This window comes from Trachemys scripta, chromosome 3 (genome assembly GCF_013100865.1).
Source record: "Trachemys scripta elegans isolate TJP31775 chromosome 3, CAS_Tse_1.0, whole genome shotgun sequence".
NCBI lineage: Eukaryota > Metazoa > Chordata > Testudines > Emydidae > Trachemys > Trachemys scripta.
In genome coordinates, this window is record NC_048300.1 from 59,507,098 (window position 1) to 59,531,416 (window position 24,319).

The window sequence follows — 24,319 nt, forward strand, 5'->3', positions numbered from 1 at the left end:
TCAATAAGAGTTAAAGTTTTAAAATGCAGTGTGTCCTTTTCCATCCCTCCTCCCCTCCCCTCCCGCTTGCAGAGGCAATAAAGTCATTGTTTTTTCACATTCATGCATTCTTTATTAGTTCCTTACAGAGGTAGGGGGATAATTGCCAAGGTAGCAGGGATGGGTGGGGGAGGAGGGATGGAAAAGGACACACTGCATTTTAAAACTTTAACTCTTATTGAAGCCCAGCCTTCTGATGCTTGGGCGATCATCTGGGGTGGAGTGACTGGGTGGACGGAGGCCCCCCCACCGTGTTCTTGGGCGTCTGGGTGACGAGGCTATGGAACTTGGGGAGGAGGGCTGTTGGTTACACAGGGGCTGTAGCGGCGGTCTCTGCTCCTGCTGCCTTTCCTGCAACTCAACCATACGCTCGAGCATATCACTTTGATGCTCCAGCAGACGGAGCATTGCCTCTTGCCGTCTGTCTGCAAGCTGACGCCACCTATCGTCTTCAGCCCGCCACCTCTCCTCTCGTTCATGTTGGACTTTTCTCATCTCCGACATTGACTGCCTCCACGCATTCTGCTGTGCTCTATCAGCGTGGGAGGACATCTGCAGCTCCGTGAACATCTCGTCCCTCGTCTTACGTTTTCTCTTTCTAATGTTCACGAGCCTCTGCGAAGGAGAAACATTTGCAGCTGGTGGAGGAGAAGGGAGAGGTGGTTAAAAAAGACACATTTTAGGGAACAATGGGTACACTCTTTCATTACAAGGTCGCATATTTCGGCTTGCAGGCAGCCATCGTAGGCCACAGTGTTTTGGCTTATTTAACCTTCTTAACATGCGGGAAAGGTTGCAAACAGCAGCGCATTTCCCATCTCAAGGATGAATTGGGTTGTCCATTTAAAATGGGGTTTCAATGTAAAAGGAGGGGGCTGCGGTTTCCCGGTTAACATGCGGCACAAACACAAGTAAACCACCCCCCCCCACACACACACACACGATTCTCTGGGATGATCACTTCACCCCTCCCCCCCACCGCGTGGTTAACAGCGGGGAACATTTCTGGTCCGAATAGCAGGAACGGGCGCCTCTGAATGTCCCCCTTAATAAAATCACCCCATTTCAACCAGGAGAGCTTTCTGGAGATGTCCCTGGAGGATTTCCGCTCCATCCCCATACACGTTAACAGACTTGCTTGCTTTTTTTTTGTAATGTTTACAAATATTTACAAAGTTACACTCACCAGAGGTCTCCTGTGTGCCCTGAGGGTCTTGGGTGAGTTCGGGGGTTACTGGTTCCAGGTCCAGTGTCACAAACATATCCTGGCTGTTGGGGAAACCGGTTTCTCCGCTTCCTTGCTGCTGTGAGCTACCTACAGTACCTCCATCGTCATCTTCCTCGTTCCCCGAACCGTCTTCCCTGTGTGTTTCTCCAGTGAGAGAGTCATAGCACACGGTTGGGGTAGTGGTGGCTGCACCCCCTAGGATCGCATGCAGCTCCGCGTAGTAGCGGCAAGTTTGCGGCTCTGCCCCGGACCTTCCGTTTGCTTCTCTGGCTTTGTGGTAGGCTTGCCTTAGCTCCTTAATTTTCACGCGGCACTGCTGTGTGTCCCTGTTATGGCCTCGGTCCTTCATGGCCTTGGAGATCTTTTCTAATACTTTTCCATTTCTTTTACTGCTACGGAGTTCAGCTATCACTGCTTCATCTCCCCATATGGCGAGCAGATCTCGTACCTCCCGTTCGGTCCATGCTGGAGCTCTTTTGCGATCCTGGGAGGACTCCATGACGGTTACCTGTGCTGATGAGCTCTGCGTGGTCACCTGTGCTCTCCACGCTGGGCAAACAGGAAATGAAATTCAAACCTTCGCGGGTCTTTTCCTGTCTACCTGGTCAGTGCATCTGAGTTGAGAGCGCTGTCCAGAGCGGTCACAATGAAGCACTGTGGGATAGCTCCCGGAGGCCAATAACATCGAATTCCGTCCACACTACCCCAATTCCGACCCGCAAAGGCCGGTTTTATCGCTAATCCCCTCGTCGGAGGTGGTGTAAAGAAACCGGTTTAAAGGGCCCTTTAAGTCGAAAGAAAGGGCCTCGTTGTGTGGACGTGTCCAGGCTTAATTCGGTTTAACGCTGCTAAAGTCGACCTAAACCCGTAGTGTAGACCAGGCCTAAGTTATCAGTGAATAGCATTTTCCAGGGCAATTCCCTTCCAGGATTCTCACTTATCTCAGCCAGGAGAGCCGCAAACAAAAAAGGACTCAACGCAGACCCTGGTGCAGGCCAACGTTTACTGGAAATTCTCTCCTGTCGCCCCATTTGGTTTTTGACTATAGTACTCACTCCATCATACATATCCTGGATAAGATAGACATATCTTTCCAGTACACCTCTCCATCACAAACTAATTCTTTTAGTATACGATCATACCCCTTCTCCAAGTCCACGCAAACCAGGACCAGTTGCCATCTCTTTTCTCTGACCTTCTCCATTGGGATTCGTAGAGTAAATATGGCATCAACTATGCTCCTTTCCATCATAAAGCCGTGCTGACCCTTCCAAATTTCAACTGTTCCTCATGGATGCTTTTCAGTAATCTTATCCCACACCTTCATAGTAGCTGATGTCCACTTAAATGGGTAATAATTAACACACACTGTAATATCGCCTTTATTTTTAAACATGGGCACCACAAAGGTTTTACATCATTCATCCAGCATTTTCTCTTTCTTAAGAATATCTTGGAATGGACTTGTAAAATCCTTGAAGCCGTCCCTTCCCAGTGACTTCAGCATATCCAGACTTCATCTGGTCCAGGTGCTTTCTCCTTTTTCATTTTCCTACGTGTCTCTACAACTTCTTCCTCCTTTATGGAGGAAGAAGGGAAACTCTTATTTCAAACCCAGGGTGTGGGGCTTGAACAGCTGACCTGTACTGCTTGTCCAATAGATATGCTCGTATGAACTGATGCCCAGTGCGCCGGGCTGCAGCAACTTAATGGAATGTGCAGCAAAAATGCTGAATTCTGTGCTATGTTGTGGAAGGGCCATATTCCATGTGCATGGAGTTATGGAGTCTATGGGCCCTGACTGAGAAAAATGGAGCAATTCTCCTCATAACCATTGTTTCAGGTTTTCTGTCGCATTTTCGAGGTTATCTTCCCACCCGTAAGGCCTAGAAGTTTTGTTTCTTTGAAATGAAAGCTGAGATTCTGCAGCACAGTTCTGTGACAAGGAGTGACTTCTACAGCCAATTTCAAGGCAGTAGATTACACAGGGCCTTGACTATAAAGAGCATTCCTGCCTGGCTGTGAGGGAACGGAGGCCTGGTCTGGTTGGCTCACAGAGCCTTTCAGACTCTCATTTTCAGGCCGCTAACACTGATTCCATGGGATCTAATTTTTTTTCCTTGCAGTTGAATCAGAGGAACACTGTCCAAACGTTAATTCCTGTGAAGAAGATGGAGAAAGGCCTGCTGCTGGAGCACATCCTGCGCAACCTGAAGGTTCCTCAGAGCTATGAGGTTCACCTGACGCCCATCACCAACTTTGGGGCTGGTGATATGGCTGCCCGCATCATCCGGTACATGGAACGTAGGTATCTTCCCCCTACATCCCACCCAAGAGAGCAGGGGCAGGGTCCCCTTCAGCATTGGGTTGTTGGGTTGTGATTACAGGAGGGAGTCTCAGGGTGATGCAGTGTTGTGGTGACGCAGTGCCATCACTGCCCTTTGGCCAGGGCTCTGCAGCCTTCCTCACCATGTGACCCCCTGCAAAGACTTTGGGTAGGGGGCCAAATTCATTTTACATAATGTTATGTTCTTTGCTTTCCAGCCACACACAGCCCAGTGTTCCCAGTCACGCTATATGGCCCCTTTGCTGCTGGATGAGATTAGGCTCCTCAGTTCATGTTAGGGCGCAAGCCATGGGCATTGTGTTGTAGCCAGACTGACCACAAAGGAGAGAGAATCTGGGGGGCCTTGGAGCAGTTCACTCCACAGCTCTTTTCGTAGCTAAGCCAATGTGTTGTAGCTGTGTTCTAACTCCTGTGGAGCTCAGGGCCCTATACCTGATCATGCAGATCACTGGCCATACACCTAGCTCCCTGCTCCCACACCACATTCTGCAGGACACTTTGATATGCTGTCAGATAGTTGCCCTCTCAGTTTCATTCAGGAGTTTGGGCCCCACCAGTTCAGCATGTAAGACCCATCTATTCCATTTCCATGTGATTTTGCACAACCCTCCATTCCCATGGGGTGACTATTGTGCCTCAATTTCCCCATGGATTCCAGTCCCCTTTAGTCGCACACCAGCACCTAGACCCTATTGATTTCCTGCAGGGTGGCAGACCCTATTCTAAGGGCTACCTCAGTTTTCCACCAGGTATGAAGCTGTCTTGATTCCCCTACTGGATACCAGCCTTCCCATTCCCAATGGATTCCATAAAAGAATCTGCTTGGGTAGCCCTGCATAGACACTAGATCCAGGGACTTGCGCTGAACAAAAGGTTTGCGTCTGGGGTTCTGTCTGCATTTTGAAAATAGAACTGTGAACCCACAAACTCAGGACCTTGGTGTGTCCCAAACACAAGGATTCTCCCATTTGGAACTCAGGGGCTGTGGAGTGGCTCTGCGTTATTTGGGCATTTCTCAAAGTGTTTCTTTTTTGTTCAGGTTTTGATTTTTTTCCTTGGGAAACAAATGCTATTCTGAACCCTTTTGTTTTCTGTTTCCTTTCCCAGCGATTAACTATCCCAACCCGGCAGGTAAGCAACGAGGCCTCTGGTTTTATTTTTGACTATACTGAGTGATACCTGCCGGAGCAGCCACAGGCAACTACCAGACTTGCCAGAGAGAATGGGGAGGTGCAGCCATGCCAGGGGTGCTGGGTGGCATAGGTGGCTTTGCCAGTTCCATTCCCCTAAAACAGCATGAAATTTACAAGCACTGAAAATTTCCTCCACCACCAAGTGCTCTTTGTTGTAACCCTTCATGTTGACAGGAGAAATACACCAAAGAAACACACTCCACTTACACCTGCTGTACATATGACCTCCAACACGGCTCTCCTAACTTTAGCAACATGCTCCTATCAAGAGGGGCATCAGCAACTCAGCATTGTCCCAGCAATGTCTGGCTTTTTCAAAATAACCCGTCTGGTCTGAATTGGGAAGGGAGCTGCCTGATACCCCTGCGGGATGTTGGAGAATGTTTTCCAGCATGGATCTTCTTCCCCTGCAAACACCCACACCCCCATTCCCTAGTCTCCTTTCCCAGCATTGTTCTTTTACCCAGGCATTGCTCTTCCAGTTATTCCCTCTGAGGGATACACTTCCAGCCCAAAGCTTTAGGGACTGGCTGCAGGGCCTGATTTTTCTTAGGTACTGAGCACCCATAGCGCCCATTGACTTTGAGATGAGAGTCTTCAGCATCTCTGAATAATCGGGCCTGGGTGTTTAACAGGAATAGGATGGTGCCCAGAGTTCTTGAGAGAGGATTGTTTAGGGTGGTCCCAGAGGGTTAGAACTAGTGGTGGAATCATCTCCTCTGGGTGAGGGTGGAAGCCCCACTGGCTGAATCACGGGAAACTTGGCAAGGTAAATAAGGCAGAGGTTCCCATGTTGACAGAGCACTGACTTGTGGTCCACAGAGAGCAGGCTGGTCCCGTAGTGCTGGCTCCTCCTCCTTGTTTCCAGCTGCCAAATTGAATGAAACAAATTTGAAAACATATATTCAGTATTTTCCTAATGTTCTCTTTCCATGTAAGCAAGTACTGTAGCTGCTACAGGGATGCTGTGATGGTGGCTGGGAGGAGTCTAGGCAATGGCGGCTGGGACTGGAGGCAGCCAGGAGACATTCTCTCAAACAAGTTGTGGTCCACACTCTGAAGAGGTTTTTGAGCCCCTGCGCTAGGGAGTTTGCTGTAGGAAAAGGTTCTGCTCTAGCTAGGGGCAATAGCTTCCTATCTAGTCATGAGGCTTTTCTGTCTTTTAATTCGTATGATTCTGGGACTTCCCTCCTACTAGCATGTCCCTTCCCCCATGCTGCAACGTGGCACCTCAAGTGTCCCATGTGCCTCCGATTCCCACAAATCTTGAATGAGGGCTGCACCTTGGCCCCTTCTCCCAGCTCCTTGCCTTCTCTGGTGAAGACCCACTGGGAAACATTAAACAAATTGCCAGGGTCCTGTATTCTGTGCGTCCAGAACACATTCCCTTCTGCACCTGGCCTGGGGAGAGATTCCATCTCAGTGAATAGGAGAAATCTTTCCTTTTGCCACTTCTTTTCATTTCCATATAACTCTCGGGAAATCCTGTGAGGACCCCTATCCCAAGAGTGACCATGTCCTTGGGCACTTGAGAAGTGGGGCCTCCAAAATCTGACATTTTGGCTGCTTGACAAGGGCCACAAGACTAAAACAAAACTGATGCAAATGGGTTCGGTTGCAGCCCCCCTTATATTTCGATACAGGGGAACAGTCGCAGGTCCCACATGCTGTGCTCCATCTTGAGGCAAGCTGCACTGAATGCTGGGGGCTATGTGCTGCTCCTTGTGGGTCCTGCCCACCGCATGAAAGGTGCGAGAACAACTGCATTGTCGTTGCTTTGGCCATCCCCGCTTTATAGCAACGTCCCTTCCCTTCAGACCTGCTGGCCAGCGAGATATGGTCACGAAGGCTGCTGGCTTTGTGTCCATGCTGCAAAGTTAATAACCCAGAATGGCACCCCACCCTTTGGAGCTGCTGGCTCCACAGGATCATCAGAGTGTGTCTCTCTGCCCTTAACTTTCCTTCCTTCCACTTTGAATTCCCTCCCGAATGCCCAGCTCTCTGGAGCAAAAGGCAAAGATGAGATGATTAATGCCCATGGCAGCTTGATCCAGGGCACACATAATGGTGATTAATTTACAGACTCAGAGTGTCGCTTAATACAATTATTTCTTCATGCATATTCTCTTCTGGCCTAATAAAATGTTAATGATGTTGGGCCATGCATGCATGTGGCATGGTTACAGTTGTAAGTGCAGCAGCGATCCAAAGGGAGAGGACGGGGTGCTTAACTTTCATGTACTTTGAGGTTAGAGACAGGAGTGACAATAACCAGTAAAAATATATCCAACTCTAAGAAGTTAAGTGATACCTTCTATTGTTTTACTGGATCCCTGACTCCTTGTGGTCAGTAAACATCTCTTGGCACTTACTGCAAGAGTAAAAGTGTTAACCCAGGGCCAAATTCCAGCTTGGGTGCGTCTGTTCTTTCTCCCAGAACTCCCCCTGCTGGTTCAGTTGGTTACAATCTTCACTTCCTATTCTAAACTCTTGGGCAGAACTTGTGTGTGCAGTCAAACAGCTGCCGTGTTCCACTCCAAAAGTGGTGGGTGAAATGATTTCCCCGTATGTCCAGTCTAGCATTCTGACATCCTTGGAAATGATGCGTAGTGAAATATAAGAGATTATTAGGAGTCTGGTGGCACCTTAAAGATTAACAGATTTATTTGGGCATAAGCTTTCGTGAGTAAAAACCTCACTTCTTCGGATGCATAAGTGAGGTTTTTACTCACGAAAGCTTATGCCCAAATAAATCTGTTAGTCTTTAAGGTGCCACCGACTCCTTGTTGTTTTTGTAGATACAGACTAACACAGCTCCCCCCTGATAAGAGATTACTGTTTTCTCTGCCACAGGTCATTCCCTTCCTGAGCAGGAGCAGTGTTTCCGTCTCCCTGCATGTCGTGCTAACGTGATCGGTCATCTATTGCACGCGATAGAGAGTGATCAGCCCATGGGATTTACCATGCCTGAATAGACCTAAGGAGATTCATCCAGTCCATTGTTTGCACCTTGTGCTTCTAGCCCTGCCTCTGACAATGGTCAATGGCAGATGCTCTAGAGAAAGTTGAACCTCCTCCCCTACTGTGAATGTGGGGGAGTGAGAAATTAGTTGGGTGGTTAGAGCATGTATCTGAGATTCAGGATTCTCAAGTTCTATGCCCAGCCCTGGGAAAGGAGTGTGTGCCTAGTGGCTTGAGCACTGGACTGAAGTTGGAGACTCCAATTTCTATTCCCTGCTCTGTCATTGGCTCTTTATGCAATGAGTGCAAATCAGGCTGAATGTCATGGTCGGTCTTAATTTCCCCGCCTGTAATATGGGGATAATGATTACGTATCTCCCCGGGGTGTTCTGAAGCTCAGTGAATGAATGTTTATAAAGCACTTTGAGATCCTTAGGTGGAATGCACTATGGGTCTAATAATATTGAACACTCTTATATAGTGCTCTTCATCCTTGAGTTCCAAAGCACTTTACAAAAGGGGATTAAGCATCAATGTCCTCATTGTACAGCTGGGGAAACTGACACACCGAGGGGAAGTGACTTACCTATAGTCACACAGGAAGTCAGTGGTAGAGTGGGGATAAAACCCAGCTCTCCTGTAGCCCAGTTCCATGTCTTAGCCATCAAATCACAATAATAAGAAGTGCAGGTACCCCTAAGTGTGCAGTATGTAACAATCACTATCTGGCTCCCATAGTCTGTAACTGGGAATAGCTTCCTTCTTTATGTGCACCACAGCCTGAATATCCGGGCTGGGACTGGCTCCCCCATGCCTGACGTGAAAACCTCTGTTCCATTTTTCTAAAAAGGGAAAAGCCTAGAAATGCTAAGAGCCCTGGCAGAGGATCACTCCTGGGTGAGTGCAGGGAGGTGGCTGTGACCAGGGATAAATACCAGAGCACTTTCAGCCGCAACCACTGCAAAGCACATTGAGGAACTCTGCCAGGTGAAGGAAGAGCTGCCTTTGGGAATCCCGCTCCAGGTTGGCTCTGGCAACCCAGAGAAAAGCTTCTGTGTTCAATATTTAACCCAATGGTTTAATATTTAAACAGGGAGGTTCCTTTGCTCTTCTTGTTTCTGAACCAGGATCCCAGCCAGGTGGATGGAATTTGCGGCAGGGTTTGCATCACACTGCCAGGGTCAGCCGTCAGGTTACTGCTGTATTCTCAGCGATGCAGGGGATCATTAAAAGTATTATTGCATAAGAACATAAAAACGGCCTTACTAAGTCAGACCAATATAGTCCATCTATCCCAGTATCCTCTCTTCGATAGTAGCCAGTGCCAGATGCTTCAGAGGGAATGAACAGAACAAGACATGGCTAAACCATGGCAAGTATTTCACTCTGGCAGGGCTGATTCTGCTGGTACAGGAGCTGGGCCTGGTGGAGGTGAAGCCAGGCGTGTTGGTACAACCTAAACAGATTGGAGGCTGGTGGGTACCAGCCTCCCCTGTCGTGATCTGCTGGATGTGCTGAGACCTTCAGCACAGCAGGCCTGGATCTCAGCCACCTTATTCACATAACCCCCTGGAAAGGACACAGAGCAGCTGCTGTCTCACTTCTTCCCTTGCCTTTCGGAGCTGGAGACAAACCAGCCATGGAGAACATATGACCGTGATCCCCATGCCTCTAATCTCCCAGGCTCTTGCCAGGGCCAGTCCCCACTTCTCCCTCCTCCTCTTCCAGCTTCAGCTGCAGAGCAGCCCCTGCGCTCAGCGCTACAAAGCAATAGCTAATTTGGATTAAGATGCTAATTAGAAATGAATGGACTGAACTGAGAGCACTTAGCCAGGGTTAATCAGAAGTTAAATGGGCAGCCGAGCTCCCTATGACTACATTCAGCAGTTTCCTGCTGAGCTCCAGGGGCCTGCATTCAGCAGCAAAACCCAGCTGCCTTGGTTAGTGAACCATTGTGATTGAGTCCCTCATGGACAGAGCATATGGCGCAGGTGGTAGTGAGGACCGTGTGTGGATACCAATGGATCTCAGAAGAGGTCCATTTCTCTTCCTTTTCACCCTCCCAAGTCTAACATGGTGGGTGCTATCCAGGTCCCCATAGCGATGTGCCATCAAGGAGAGACAGGCATACAGTAGAAAGAGGGGACAACAATTTAGAGCCCCAAGTTCTATACTCCAGATAAGATCTCCAGAGACACTGACTGATCCACTGAAATCCACGTAACCCCGGTCTCTCTCCCAGCCAGTTTCTGAAGCAAGCCACATCTGGAATCAAACTTCTTGGGATACAGGAATTTGGAAACATAGGAACTGATGTAAATGAGAGTTGTGCTTTCACATGCCCTTAAGGGAAATGTGTTGCTGGTGCTTAGTGCTCAGCTTGTGTCCCACAGCCAGGGCCGGCTCCAGGCACCAGCTTAACAAGCAGGTGCTTGGGGCGGCCAAGGGAGAGGGGCGGCACCTGCGGCAATTCGGGGGTGTCAGGTCCCTCACTCCCTCTAGGAGCGAAGGACCTGCCGCCGAACTGCCGCCGCCCATCCCCGCCTTTTTTTTTTTTCCCCCCCCCCCCCCCCCCAATCGCCGCCACCAGTCGTGATTACGATCGCAGCTTTTTTTTTTTGCTTGGGGCAGCAGAAATGCTGGAGCCAGCCCTGCCCACAGCAAGGGGATTGCTAGCCTCTGTCAGTTTCTCCTTTTAAACGTGTTGCTTCCCAATGTCATTGGATGCCCCTTGTAGAGCGGAGCTCCTGGTTGAGCTGTCCTGCAGTGGCTTAGGGCAGACTGTTAAGAACCAGGGCACAAACCCCCAATTGGCTGTAAGTGCTATACTTAGATTTCACCAGACAATTATCAAGTGTAAACGCCTCAGGCACTATAACTTAACATGGAGTCCCAAACAGTCCCCTTGGGTACTCCAGGTAAGCCTGCCTTTGTGATAGATGATCCCTTACACCATGAATCTCACAAATATTCAGGTTACTCCCAATCCCAAAGAATTGGTCACTTACTCCAGGTCAGCTGCACTTTAGCTTGCACACCAAAGACTCTGTTTGTAGTCAGTCCTATACTAAACTATCTAAAGATTTATTAACTAGGGAAAGGAAATGAGAGTTATTTACAAGGTTAAAGCCGGTGAACATACCTTTTGAATTTTAAGATTGTAACTCATTTGTGTATGTAACAAGTTTCTATAATAAGCAAATATGTCCTTTAGGTCTAACTGAAGCGCACACACACACACACACACACACACACACACACACACACACACACACCCCCAAGCAGCAATGAGACATTGTTCCTTCGTGTTAAGGAGTTTTATCCCCTTCCCCCCATCTGCTTCGAGCTGCAAACTCAGCTCATGGGAAGAATTCACTTGCATGACTCATCTTTGTGGGGTGAGTGGGGGAGAGTAAACCACAAAGTCTTTTGTCCTCTTTAATGTTCCACTCCAGTCCTTCTGGTGCTGATGGGCCTTCCTTGTCTGGCAGGACATAACAGCCTCTGTTGGATGCTTGTATTTCACACTAGTTAATGTCTCTCTCCTGTCTGGTATTTACACAGTTACAAAGGCTTACAGTGCAAATGCTCAAATATTACTTTGCAATATGGGATACTGATGTTATAAGTGAGATAATGTTTAAATCCTAAACACACTCTTCTACTTCTAATACCTATTTTAACAATATTAAGACACAGGTGAGCCAGACTGATTCGAGCAATGTATTTGTCAGTGTTCAGTGGAAACATGGGGACCTTGGCATGAGCTGGCACCTGGTCTGTCAGGGTCACAATCCTGATTTACCTTCGCTGCCCACCATCCACTTGTGTGTGAGGTTTTTATACCTCACTTGTGTTCCCTCCAATTCGCTTCCTCTCTGAACTGAGCAGTCCCAGTCTTATCCAGTTTCCTGACCTATGGATCTCTCTCTCCAGCCTCTAATCATTTTCACCTGCCATCACTGGACCCTGTTCTATTTCTGCTCTATTTCTTTCCTACATACAGCTCCCATTGACTCCAACAGAATCCCAGTGCAGGCATCCAAGGTCAGTGGTTGGGCCTTGATCTCCTTGACCTTGGACCTGTCCTTTATCATAAAAGTTAAAGGTGGAGAAGCCTTGTCAGGTCCCATTTGGTCCACTCTGTGGGAGCCAATGTAACGTCAGGCCTACGCTAGAAGCTTTTGTGGAATATGATTGTCAGTTGGGGGAGGAGGGTGACCTAAAAAAAAAAAATTCTGTACCAGCAAAAGTATCCAGCCAGTTACATTAGCATAAAAGTGCTTTTGCTGGTACAGTCTGTTTCACACCAGGTCTACTCTACAAAGATTTGCTACTTAACAGTATCAGTTAGGAGTGAGGCGGAAAAATCACTCTCCAACCAACACAGCTGTGCTGGCAAAATCCCCTGTGTAGCTGCAGCTTATATCAGCAAAAGAGTCCTTTGGCCGATGTAGCTTTTATGTCATTCAGGGAAGTGGCTTAACTACACAAGCAAAGGAACTCCTTTGTCAATATAAGTTGTCTCTCCACTAGGGAGCTTTGCTGTTGTATCTATTCCTGCAAATCTGTTCTAGAGTAGACCTGGCCTCAGATTCTTCCCTACAGTGCATTTGCTCATGCTTAGTCCAGTCTGGTTTCAAATATCCTGGTGATGAGGCTTCTACGGGGAAGATGATTTGACAATCTAGCAGATATCGCTTTCTGGAAACTTTTCTGGTATATTTAGCTTGAATGCTCCTTTTACCCTCCTATAGCTCTGCCCCCACGGAGCACCCTACTGATTCTCCTTTCTCCTTGGTCTTAGTACCCTTATTCCACTGTTGTAGACAATCACATCCTCTACCCAAGCTAGATGTATCTAAGGTGCCACAAGGGCTCCTTGAGTTTTTTAAGCTGATTAAGCTTTCCTCCCTGGTTAGTTCCCTGCCCACCTACCCCTGTGGCGACATGGATTCCTTCGGCACTGACCCAGCATTACAGTGCAGAGTCACAAACACTGACTTGCGCACTCCCCCCAAGTGAAAAAGCCAAACCAGCAGGTTTGGGGCATGGTGAAGCTCAGTAACTGATCAGCCCCTTTTCTGCCCACAGATAACACCTGCCACTTTGAGGACGAGAAGATCTGTGGCTTCATGCAAGACAAGATGGACAACTTTGACTGGACCCGTCAGAATGCCTTGACTCAGAACCCCAAGCGCACTGTCAACACAGGGCCATCCACAGATATCAGTGGCACGGAAGAAGGTATGCAGGCTTCCAGTTTTCCTGTTGCTCAGCTCTGTGCGTATTGAGAGCATGAAGAGCCATTGTACTGTGTCTTGCCAAGCCCCTGTCAGGGGGTCCTTAGCCCTCAGCCCCCTGCCCCCCCATCCCCAAGATCCTGAGGATGGAGTGCTGATCTGCTTTCCAGACACACACGTCTGCTCTGCATGGGGCGCAGGGAGCAGGCGGTTAATTTGCATGCTACTGATTGGCATTAAATACACAATTAAAACGCCCACAACTTTGTTTAAAGGAATAGTGAGAGCTTGTTACCAGCTAATTGCCTGCTGCCAAATGCCCTTGTCCCATCTGATGCTTGTTTTGAAGTCACAGAGGGAGAAGCAAGTAGGAAACTGCTCTAGTACTGAATGTTAGGAATGTCCAAGTTGGTTCCAACCGGATGTTATCTTAAGGAGGGATCCCAGTGAGGCCGCCAGCCCACCAAATCTCCTCTGTGCTGCGCCCACTTGGAAGCGGTTTGGGTGAGCCCTGGATGGCTGGGATTATAAGTGTGAATGGTGAGGGTAAGTGCTGAGCACCCCGCTTTGGAACAGCCTCCTTATCTCTGCTTTGTGGTCTCCTCTGATTGCCAAGTCTCTGGGGTGCAGTGCAGATGTGGAAGGAGCAGACTGTTATACTTAGCTGGGCAGGGAGCATATTCTTCTATTTTAGCCTAGCAGTATTACATTCCTCCTTCTGTAGAAAGGAGGATGAGCACATGGGAAGCACCCATTTACCAGCCAAATAAATTGCTTATCCTGTAATTGTTCTCCAATATGAAATGGACACCAGTAAAATAAACAGCTGTATTCTAAATCTGTATTGCATTGTAAAGCTGTTCTTCTTCCCTGCATTACTAAGGGTAGGTCTACACTTAAAACACTGTATCGGCGCAGCTGCGCTGCTGTAGCGCTTTAATGAAGACGCTCTGTGCAAACGGGAGAGAGCTCCCCCATGGGCGTAGCTAATCCGCCTCTCTGAGAGACGGTAGCTATGGCAACAGGTGAAGCCCTCCTGCTGACAGCATTGTCTACACTGGGGGTTAGGTTGCTATAACCATGTCGCTCAGGGGGGTGGATTTTTCACACCCCGGAGTGACATAGTTATACCAATATAGGGCTGTAGTGTAGACCGGTCCTAAGAACCCCTCTGATATTGTTATTTAAAGATCTTGCCATCCAGGGCAAATTTGTTGGAGCTTCTCACTCAGCTGGGCACAGTGAAATTAGAGTGATTAGTTTCACTTTCCTCTCTCTCATCCATTTCACTCCCCAGTTCTCCTCCTGCACAAAGCAGCCAGATTTGGGGTTCCCAGTGCTGCAGGGGAAGGACTTAATTCCCCCCCCCCCCCACCAACAGCCCAAATCCCAAAATTTGAAAAGCATGACCTCTGCCATGCCAGCTCAAACTGCTGACCTATCTAATTAACTGTCCTGCTGCCACTCCTCAGTATACTCCAGTGGCAGGTGAAAAAACCTGAGCAGGATCAGCAGGGCACAACTGGCCAAGAACATGGTTGGGTGTTTTCAAAGCAAAGACTGCTCAGCCAGGAGTGAGAAGAGCAAGCCTGACTCCTTCTCCCAGCATTTCTCTCCATGTCAGAGCCTGCCCTAAATGTTGCTTCTAAGCTGTCAGCATCTCCTTTGAGCTGCAGGGAGGGAGACCTGGTGCATTGCCTTTCCCCACCTTTCCCTCTTGGTCTGTAGGTTATTATATGTTCATTGAGGCCTCCCGGCCCCGGGTGCAAGGAGACAAGGCCCGGCTCATCAGCCCCCTGTACAACATCACCGGCAAGTACTTCTGCGTCTCCTTCTTCTACCACATGTACGGGAAGCACATTGGTGAGTCACCTGAGAAGGGGCAACACTGGCCTGGGGTGGGAATCCCCCATGGGGGAGGGTCTTCCAGCCATGTCTGCTCTGTGATCCTCAAATAGTCCTTTTCCACCTTCCAGGGCAGAACTGAATGGGGCTGCGAGCCCTGCATTTAAAGCCTTCTCTGACAAGGGCACCAGTTCCCTGCAGTGCCTACCCTGTACCTTGCAATAGCCCTTCAGCCTCTGCCTCCCTACCACACCAGCACCATGCCGCGATCCCCCATGAAACAGGGCTGTGCTCCCTTGATCATCCCCTTCCTGTAGAACACCTGCTCCCCATCACCATCCCCTGCAGCGGCCCCTCACCCCTGCTCTTCTATCCCCTGCGCTGTAGCATAACATCACGCCCTTGCATCTGATCTCTCGTTCTCTCGCCACACCGCAGCCATCCCACAATCCCCCTCATTCCCTCCTCGGCCAGCTGTGGGTGTTCCCGTCTCTCCCCTTGAAACAGCGGGGTGTGATATCATAGGAAAGACTGTGGGCCTGGAGGGGTGCAGAGGGAATTGTATCAGGGGGGTATTGTCCCTTTGTGGGACCTAAGGGGAAAATGGGACTCCGAGGTTGCTGAAGTGGTTTTGGGGTGGAAGCCAGTTCTGACAGGATGACAGATCTGTGGGGGGGGACTTGTATCCTGAGGCAAAGCTGTTCTGAGGGGGCATCTCCTCCCACCCTGCTCCTCTGACTGCTGAGTTGGAGCCCATGTGCTTAGCAAGCACCATGGAAGAGCCTGGCACACTAATGAGTTTCCATGTACAGTCATGGAGTAATTGCTAATTTGTCACCTCTTGATTATAATTTCATTAATTTGAATAATAGATGCACTCTTCCCACAGTGCACCACGTTATTAATCACCTGCTGGACTAGAGCCTGACTGAAAAAATCATGGCCCAGACAGGAGTGTGGCCGCCTTCTGGTAAATGAGGTTAATTAACAGCTCTGCCTCAACACCATTGAGGTCAATGGCATGGAATGTACTCCAGGGACCAGTCTCTTACACCATGACTCCTATGTGTGGCAAGGCAGAAGAGGCTGGGGTCCAGGATCTGGGCACTTCCTGCCTGGCTTGGACTATTCTGGTTATGTGGCTGTGAACTGCTTCCCAGCAATGAGGAGGTGAAGGTTGTCCCAGTGGTCACTTAGAAGGTGTCTACCCCTAGACCTTCAATGAGGCCTCAGGGATGGTCTAAATCAGTGATTCTCAACCAGAGGTACATCTACCCTTGGGGGTACGCAGAGATCTTCCAGGGGGTTCATCAACTCATCTAGATATTTGCCTAGTTTTACAACAGGCTACATAAAAAGCACTAGTGAAGTCATTGCAAACTAAAATTTCATACCGACAATGACTTGTTAATATCACTCTATATACCATACACTGAAATGTAAGTACAATATTTATATTCCAGTCAATTTATTTTATAATGATATGGTAACAATGAGAAGGTAAGCCATTTTTCAGTAATAGTGTGCTGGGACACTTCTGTATTTTTATTTCTGATTTTGTAAGCAAGTAGTTTTTAAGTGAGGTGATACTTGGGGTACGCAAAACAAATCAGACCCCTGAAAGGGGTCCAGTAGTCTGGAAAGGTTGAGAGCCACTGGTCTAAATAATACTTAGTCCTGCCAGGAGTGCAGGGGACTGGACTAGATGACCTCTCGAGGTCCCTTCCAGTCCTACGAGTCTATGATTTTGCCCCGCATTCTCAATGTCGTGATGATTCAGCGAGATCTCAATATGCTCGTACTTGCTGTCTGAGTGGGCCGGGCTGTGTTGGTGCTTTCAGGGGTAGGTTGTGCTGAATTTATACCCATGTCAGTCCCATTTCACACCGGGATTTTCTGTGCCTGCTGGACTCATCCAATCACTCAATAGAGCTTGGGTCACAACGGGGTACTCACACGGCTTTGTGCATGGACTCTCCTGACCTCCTCTGATCAGGTCAGCCACAATTGCCTGTTGAGTGAACCAGGAGCTTTTGCTGTGGACTGACCAGTGTATGTTTTTACCCAGCCCTTCTCCAGACATCTTAGAAGGCTTTCCCCCTTCATCAGTCCAGCGCAGAGTGAGACAGACCAGTGGCGGAAGGAGGAGTGGCAGGGAAAAAAGAGATCTCCTCCAGCCTTGCTTAGTTTGGGCATAGGGCATTGTACCTCATACAGGGCACTCCAAGAAACCCCTTCTACAGGACAGGAAAAGACCCTCTTCCCATCAGAACCTTTCAGCACCCACATTTAACATGGTGGTCTGGGTTTGGTTTGGAGGGAGGATGAAACGGATGCAGATGGGAACGGATGCACTGGAGTTCTTTTGCTATTGGCATTTTAACCCTTTCTGCGTTGACTCCAGCTACTAAGAAGCCAGAAAGGCTCCGTGACTCTAGAGACTTGGGAAAACCACTGGGTCCCATTTCCATGTCCCAGCTTCAGGAATCTTTCAGCTTCTGTTCATTTCTCCATTTAGACTCCATCCTCCCTGTCTGGTCCCCGTTCCCCTCTTGCCGCCCAAAGGGGCGGTTAAATTTGTGCGAGGTGGCAGCATTGTTTCATGTTAATGGCATGTGATGATTTCCCAGGGTGGGTGCTGCTGAGCTGAGGGTGAATGAATTCTTTAAAATGCAGACTGACTGGAGAGAGTCAGAGGGGAGAGAGAATTCTTCTCCCTTTGCCTGTTGGAGCTGTGGCCCACGTGCTGTGGCCCAACAATGCATCCTTCCATAAATCTGAGTCCACGTACTTCCCTTCTCTCTGTTTTAGGGTAGTGCCCATCACTGTGGTCTCAAATCATTCTGGCTTCAGTGTAATTTGCTGGGACACCAGGGCAAAATCAGTATGCTCCCAGTAAATCAGAGCACCCAGTAACCCTAACACTGCTTCTCTCACCAAATCTTGTTCTGTAAGGTGACCTACCACTAAAGCCTACACTTTGGGGATCAATTTCCCTACTGCTAGCATGAAGCTGACTAGTCTTCCAGAGCTGGCATGTCACCAGCTCCTCTTCTCATCCCTCTGGAATCTGACCCAACATTGGGGATCTCCACTAGCACCCACCACATTTCTTGGACCTGATCGTTCCCTGGATGCTCCTGCCTTCAGCAGCTCTCCAGCCTGAGGGTTCTCTGGGCAGTAGCTAATCTCCCCCATTAAGGACACACTGTGTTCCCTACAGAAGGCTCTGTGGTTAAATCTTGATTTCCAGTCCGTATTCCTTGCTCTAAGAACAGTTTTGCTTGCACCATAAGGGGATCAAGTGGGACCAGGCCCCGCAGCTTTAGTACTGCTGAAGGGTACCAAATGGATGTCCCCTGAGGCTGAAGTCATCCAGCCACAGAGCAAGTCCAGCCCAGTCAGGGCTCCAGTTCTCCGGTTCATTCAGTCGTTAGCCTCTTCACTAGGCCCTGTTGTGCCAAATGAGGAACTGGACTGAGACCTCCCACCCAGCCATGCGTCACACCTGACAATCTGATGACTTAATCACTGCACATCTGAGCCACTTTCCTTTCACTCTCCCTAAGCTGTCCGTTCCCCACGTGCACCACGCACACTAGTGTTTATATCTTGGCCAGCACAGCTGTACCAGACCCAGTGCTAGCACAGGCCCATCGCACCAGTGCCAGCCTGTGTCCCGTTTGCATGGCCAGAAAAACGTCAGCAGGCCCAGGGCCAGCATGCATATGAGTCCCAGCCTCTCCCGGCAGCTGGCCCGCCACCCCGGCACCATGCAGCCCTCGGCCACCATGGAAAGAAGCGGTGTAAAAGTCAACATTTTTATTTCTTTTTAATAACTAGTTTATTACCTTTATTCTTCCCCCACCACCACCACCACCACGACCATGACTTGGAAGCTGCTTTACTCTCACAATTTGACTATAAAATATCCATAGCCATCCAGGCAAATCGTCCCTGGGAGAGTTCCCAGCCACTGCTCGTTTATAATAGATCTGACGAAAGAGAGAAACCGAATACAAATGGAGCGTTTGTAGCCAGGGTATAAAATATTCAGTGACTAACAGAGCAGGGCAATGTTGAATGTGTCTCAGCTGAGGCGATGAGCTGGATGGAGGGGAGCTCTCTGGAGGCCCTTCCCATTCCCCTTGAGTTATCTGGCTGTTGCTTCTTCCACACACACCCCCTCAGAATTAGGGTTCCCAGTATCCTGTGACCTTGAGATGCTCCAAGGAACCTAGAGGTGGGGGATCCCCTTTCTACAATGCAGGGCGGCAGAGCATCTTGTTTGCAGTAGAAGGAAACCTAGAAAACAATTGTCCTTAGCCCTTCTTTGGTGTGTCTCATTCAAGAATCCCTTTACATTTCACTTCACCTACATGAATGAATGAATTCACACACCCCATGAGGGGGCTCAGTACCATTAACCCTATTTAACAACAGAGGAAGCTGAGACCCAGAGAAGAGTCTTGCCCAAAGTATCACAATAAGTCAGTGCCACAGCTGGGAATAGAACCTGTGAGTTCCCCACTTTAACCATTACACTAAGCTCCCTCCTTGCAGGATACTAGCATAAGAGATTAGTTGCTGGAGCTGCAACAGTGTCTCTTACCATGACTACTTATATCAAGATTCACAGCTATTTATCGATGGTGCTTCTTGCTGTAGTAGTAGTTGGGCTTCTGATCAATGCTGTGCAAATGATCCGCTGTTCCAGGGCAGCACCACGTCTTCTCCCCTGCCAGACACACCCACACACACACAGAGCTTGCAGTGGAGATCAGGATGCCTCCTTCAGTTACTCGTGTTGTCAGTTGCATTCCCAGATGGTGAATGATTTGGGGTCTCTCAGAGCAGGGGATTTGGCTCCTCTCAGACATAGTGCCTTAATATGTGTGGCCACCATGCTAGATGGCTTCATTAGCACAATCAAGCGCCCAGACTCCAGCCCAGAATGCTTCCTCTCTCATAAAGCAGTAACTGTGCACAAATTGGAGGTACTTGGGCTGAATAGCCAGTCATGTGACTACTTTCATCCAATCAGTGAAAGGGATTTTTCACCCTGCCTTCAGATTCATGATGTCACTGCTAGCCTGGGTCAAAATGTTCAGGTTTTTTGACATTTACTACCAGTACTAGTTGCTGCCATGTGAGGTCTGCATCCAGGCTCATGGTGGGATGTGGCCCCAGAGAGGGAGGGTGGGAACTACCCCTTCTCCTGTCCTATCCCGAAGCTCAGGGAACAGGTTTATCATCTTGGGTCTGTCCAACATCTCTCAAACTCAGCTGACGAGTATTAAAGGCGCTGTTATTCCAATCCACCTCTGACTGTGATCCTGTCTGGACACCAAGTTAAATGGGGTCTGGCCTGGCCATTAGCTGGATGGGATGCCTCCAAGGGAAACATGAAGTGATGCTGGTGATTCAGCTGGAGATGTTCTTTTTGAGTCAGTACTGAAACCGGTACGGGGATGAGGGGCAGAGAGGTACCTAGGTAGACAGAGGTGCCAGCTTTCAGATGAAACAGAGGCCCTGATATTTGCAGGCATTAATGATCACAGGGCACTCGTCACAAAATTCAGGATGTTAGCCTGCAGGGTGGGTAAATTCATCCTGTAGACCTGTATGTTCATCTCTTCCTGTGTTGGAGTCGTGTTACTGAACACTGTTAAAAACAGCTGCTACTTTCCACCCTGCAGGTGGCTGCTTGTTAGTAGTGGGTGAAGGGGGTCCCACTCTATAACACATCGTTTATAAAACATGCTGAATTGCCTCCAGAGGGCACAGCACTGTATCATGTAAGATTATGTCATTGAGCTGAAGTAGAGGAGGCATATTTCTCCAAATGGCATGATTCACATCCCTCGAGGCTCTTGGGAAATAAGTTGCAATAGGAGCTGAGTGAACAATTTGTAATGAATAATTTATTCAATACATTTAACCCTTTTTTTGTTCACGAATCATCCCTAAATAGGCTCTGGCTTTTCCTGATTTGTTTGTTGTTCAAAATGTATTTGACTATTTTATGCAAACAAATATCAGGTCATGGGTTGTTTGCTGTGGGCGAGGAGCATTCAGTCCTCAGCTAGACTTCAATGTACTCTGATAGCAGCTGTTTGCTTGTTCATTTTTATTTTTTTGGAAGTTGCTCAAATGCCATCATGAGGAGCAGGGTTATAAATACCTGGCAAGATAACCAGATATTTGTACTGTGTTGTTCAGACTCTCTTGATTGAATACATAGGGGCTGACCCAAAGCTCATTGAAGTCAATATGAGTTTTTCTGTGGATTTCAATGAGTTTTGAATTAGGACCATAGATTATTAAGGCCAGGAGGGACCAATAGATCATCTTGTCTGACCTTCTTTATGTCACAGACTGAGAAATCTGGTTACTCCAACTTGAGCCCAATAACTAGTATGTGTCTATCCTCTGATTGGATGAGCTTGATTCTTATTGTTATTTATTTGCATACAGCACCTAAACTGTGCCTGACACTTCACAGATGTAAAACAAAACTGTCGCCTGCCCTGAGAGCTTAGAGTCTAAAAACTAAAGAACACGTCAAGGACAAAGAAAAGATTCACTTGATGTTTAATTCTGTGACTAAAACCCCTTCTCCCCTCCCTCTTTTTACCATAAATCCATCTGCCCTGACCTGCCCACTCCCCTGTGCTCCCCCACACTGAAAGTGTGTCCCACAGCGTCAAGTTTCCAGTGAAAATACAAAATACACATTCAGCATTTGTATTCTTCAAACATGCTCTCATGTTTGCTTACAATTCACTGTTTGGCAGCATTCCTGCCGGGGAATTCGTTTAAGGGAACATCAGTGGGAAATGAATCTTCAGCGGGTACAAACAGGCAACGCAGATTCACCTACAGACACCAGTGAATATCTGCAGATAACCTTTGGCACTGTTCGCCCACTTCGAGTTGCCATGAAGGGTGTCCCTGTGGGAAGCAGCTTAACCCAGTCACCCCCAGCTGCTCAGAGGAGACTCCACTCTGTCTCCCTCCCCCATTCTGGTTTAGGATTACAGAATTTTTGCACCAGGTTGAGCAACTGTTTATAACTGCAGCCCAACCACCTCTCCCGGGCACGAGGTGTTTTCATCAATTATTCATTCGCCTTACATATTTCTAGGCCACCTTTCCATTCTCTAAGTGGAGTTTTAATTGCTTCACCACTGCCCAGCAATATAGGTATGTCAATGAAGATTGCATCTATCCTGTAGTTAGTTGGTCCAGGTACCTTTCAGCAGAACAGCCAGATGTGCTAGTGTTCATTCCTGCTGTATCGTCGGAGAACACCAGGTGGATGTCCCCAGTGTATCAAAGTACAATACTGCCTTTTGACTGCTGAGGCTAAAATCCAGTTATCCTGCCTGTGGCGGGGCGATGACTCACCAGCGCGGCACCTTCTGCTGGTCCTCCAGGGATTAGCTCTTTCCAGCCCGGCGCGCCCTCTGCGGGCCGGTGTCTTGCCTGCCACTGACCCCGTGTCCTTCCCATACCCTGGTGCCCTTTGCCTAGCAGTTCTGCCCACCGCAGTACCCCCTCACTCTGGGTCTCCCCTCCCAGGGGAACCCCCATGCCCTATCCCTACCTTGCCTCAGCATATGGCTATTGCCAGTCTCCATCTAGCCCCCACTCACTGGGGCAGACGGCAGTCTGTAAACCACTCATCATCAGCAAGAGGGGTTGGACCAGCTGCCTCTGCCTATTCCTGGGCTGCCTCTCTGCAGCCCTAGTACCCTCCTGTGGCCCCTTAACTCGGCCTGCAGCCTGGGGCTTTGCTAGGCTGGAGCTCCCCAACTCCCTCTACCCTTCCCCAGCACTACTCCACCCTAGGTACCCTCCTCAGCTTCCCAGGCAGCCAGGACCTTCTCTTTCTAGGGAGCTAGCATGTGTGTCTGTTTCTGGCCCACAGCCCTCTTGAAAGGGCCAGCTGGGCCCTGATTGAACTGACCACAGCTGTGGCTGCTTCCCCAATTAGCCTGGCTCCTCCCCCCTGCAGCCTTCTCCAGGGCTGCTTTATCCCCTTCAGGCAGGAGCAGGGTGACCACCCCACTACATTACCTCTTCCAAAAGGCCGTAGGGAGGCACGATTGTGCATTGGGAATTAGCATTTTTTTACATGAAAAATCCTAAAATATATGAACCTGTTGATGCAGGTGCAGCTACTGCCATCGCTTCCAGTCATTGCTGCTCAGCTAGTAAAAGGCTTTGAGAGGTTGGAGCGGCACCCCAACGTCTGAACCTTTTGAGGTTGCAGGAGCAGGGTGGGAATCCCATCAGAACAGCCAGTTTCCTGCAGAATTTCCAGTCACAGCCCAGAATGGGAAGGGTCTGTCTTGCTATAATCTGATCCTGGCAGAAAACCAGAAGTAGAACAAATTGGAACATGTTAAAACTTCCTCCCTGGACTGAACCATGAGGCCGCTACCCGCTCCAGCATGCAATCCTTTGGCAAGGCTCACCTCTGATGGGCTACCGAGGGTGGGGAGTGAGTGGGAGAACAGAGAGTGGATTTGGAGCAGCACCGTCAGTTCCACAGCAAAGATAGGTGCTCCCTTCTGCTCCTCTGTCACCTGCACCTGCCAGGGCATTGCACTGAGCCATCCCAGCCATCTGGCATGCACCAGCTGCTACAGACCTGGGGCCCAGCAACTGCCCTGCACTTGGCCTCTGGTCTTGGGGTTGAGAGACCCCAGTGTGTAAATTGGGCATCAACTGAGTGGCTGGCTGAGTGGCTGAAGGTGAAGAGAGCTGCCACCCACAAAGCAAGGTGGAGTGTGCCAGGAGCTACATGCGATTAGGTGACCCATAGCACAGGCCTAGAGGAACTGGCAGAAGGAGGATGCTGACAGGCAAAGACCGGGCCTGGGCAAATCCTCCCCAGTGAAACGTCAGTGAGTTTCGTCCTGGTCTGTGGTATGTTCCCAGTTCCATCTCTGCCTGCTGATCAGGGGCTTCAGGAAGCTTTTTATCCTCTGACTCTGTGACTGAAGACCCAACCAGGGCAGTGCCTGAAAGTGAAGCAGCCAAGCCCCTCTCTCTCTTCAACTGCTCTGCTCCTTTGAACCCTCTGTATCTTAATGAAGCAGACGTCTGTTTCAGCTGGACTGCGGGCGAGCCCAGCACAGGGAGCTGAGAACATGAAGGGCGCGAGGGCCTGGCTGTCTCCTATGGCAGAGATGAAAGGGGCGGCTATCAAAGCAGCAAGGGAGGGCTCTGTGTTGCACTGCACCGCCGAGGAGAATTCTCCTGGAGGCAACTGAACAGGTCATGGAACAAACAGCGGGTGAGCAAGCGACTGGCAATCCCGAGAACGGTCAGCGTTCCCTTTGGCTCTATCCCAGCCTCTTCAGTCTGCAAAGCATGACAACCTCTGAGCACAGGCTCCCTCTTGGCAAGCGGATAGTACTGCCCATTTCCCTCATGGCAGAAACAGCCCCAA

General features: G+C 49.1%; 1 protein-coding gene across 3 annotated transcripts in view; it reads left to right on the top strand.

The window, feature by feature from the left end:
- The window catches only part of MDGA1 (MAM domain containing glycosylphosphatidylinositol anchor 1), a 206,810-nt gene that overhangs the window by 163,095 nt on the left and 19,396 nt on the right, over window positions 1-24,319 (top strand). For all 3 annotated transcript variants that reach the window (XM_034764818.1, XM_034764819.1, XM_034764820.1), the window contains 4 exons: window positions 3,394-3,571; window positions 4,722-4,745; window positions 12,863-13,015; window positions 14,740-14,874. In XM_034764818.1, coding sequence (XP_034620709.1) covers window positions 3,394-3,571; window positions 4,722-4,745; window positions 12,863-13,015; window positions 14,740-14,874 — 490 coding nt within the window. The remainder of the gene's footprint in view (window positions 1-3,393; window positions 3,572-4,721; window positions 4,746-12,862; window positions 13,016-14,739; window positions 14,875-24,319) is intronic.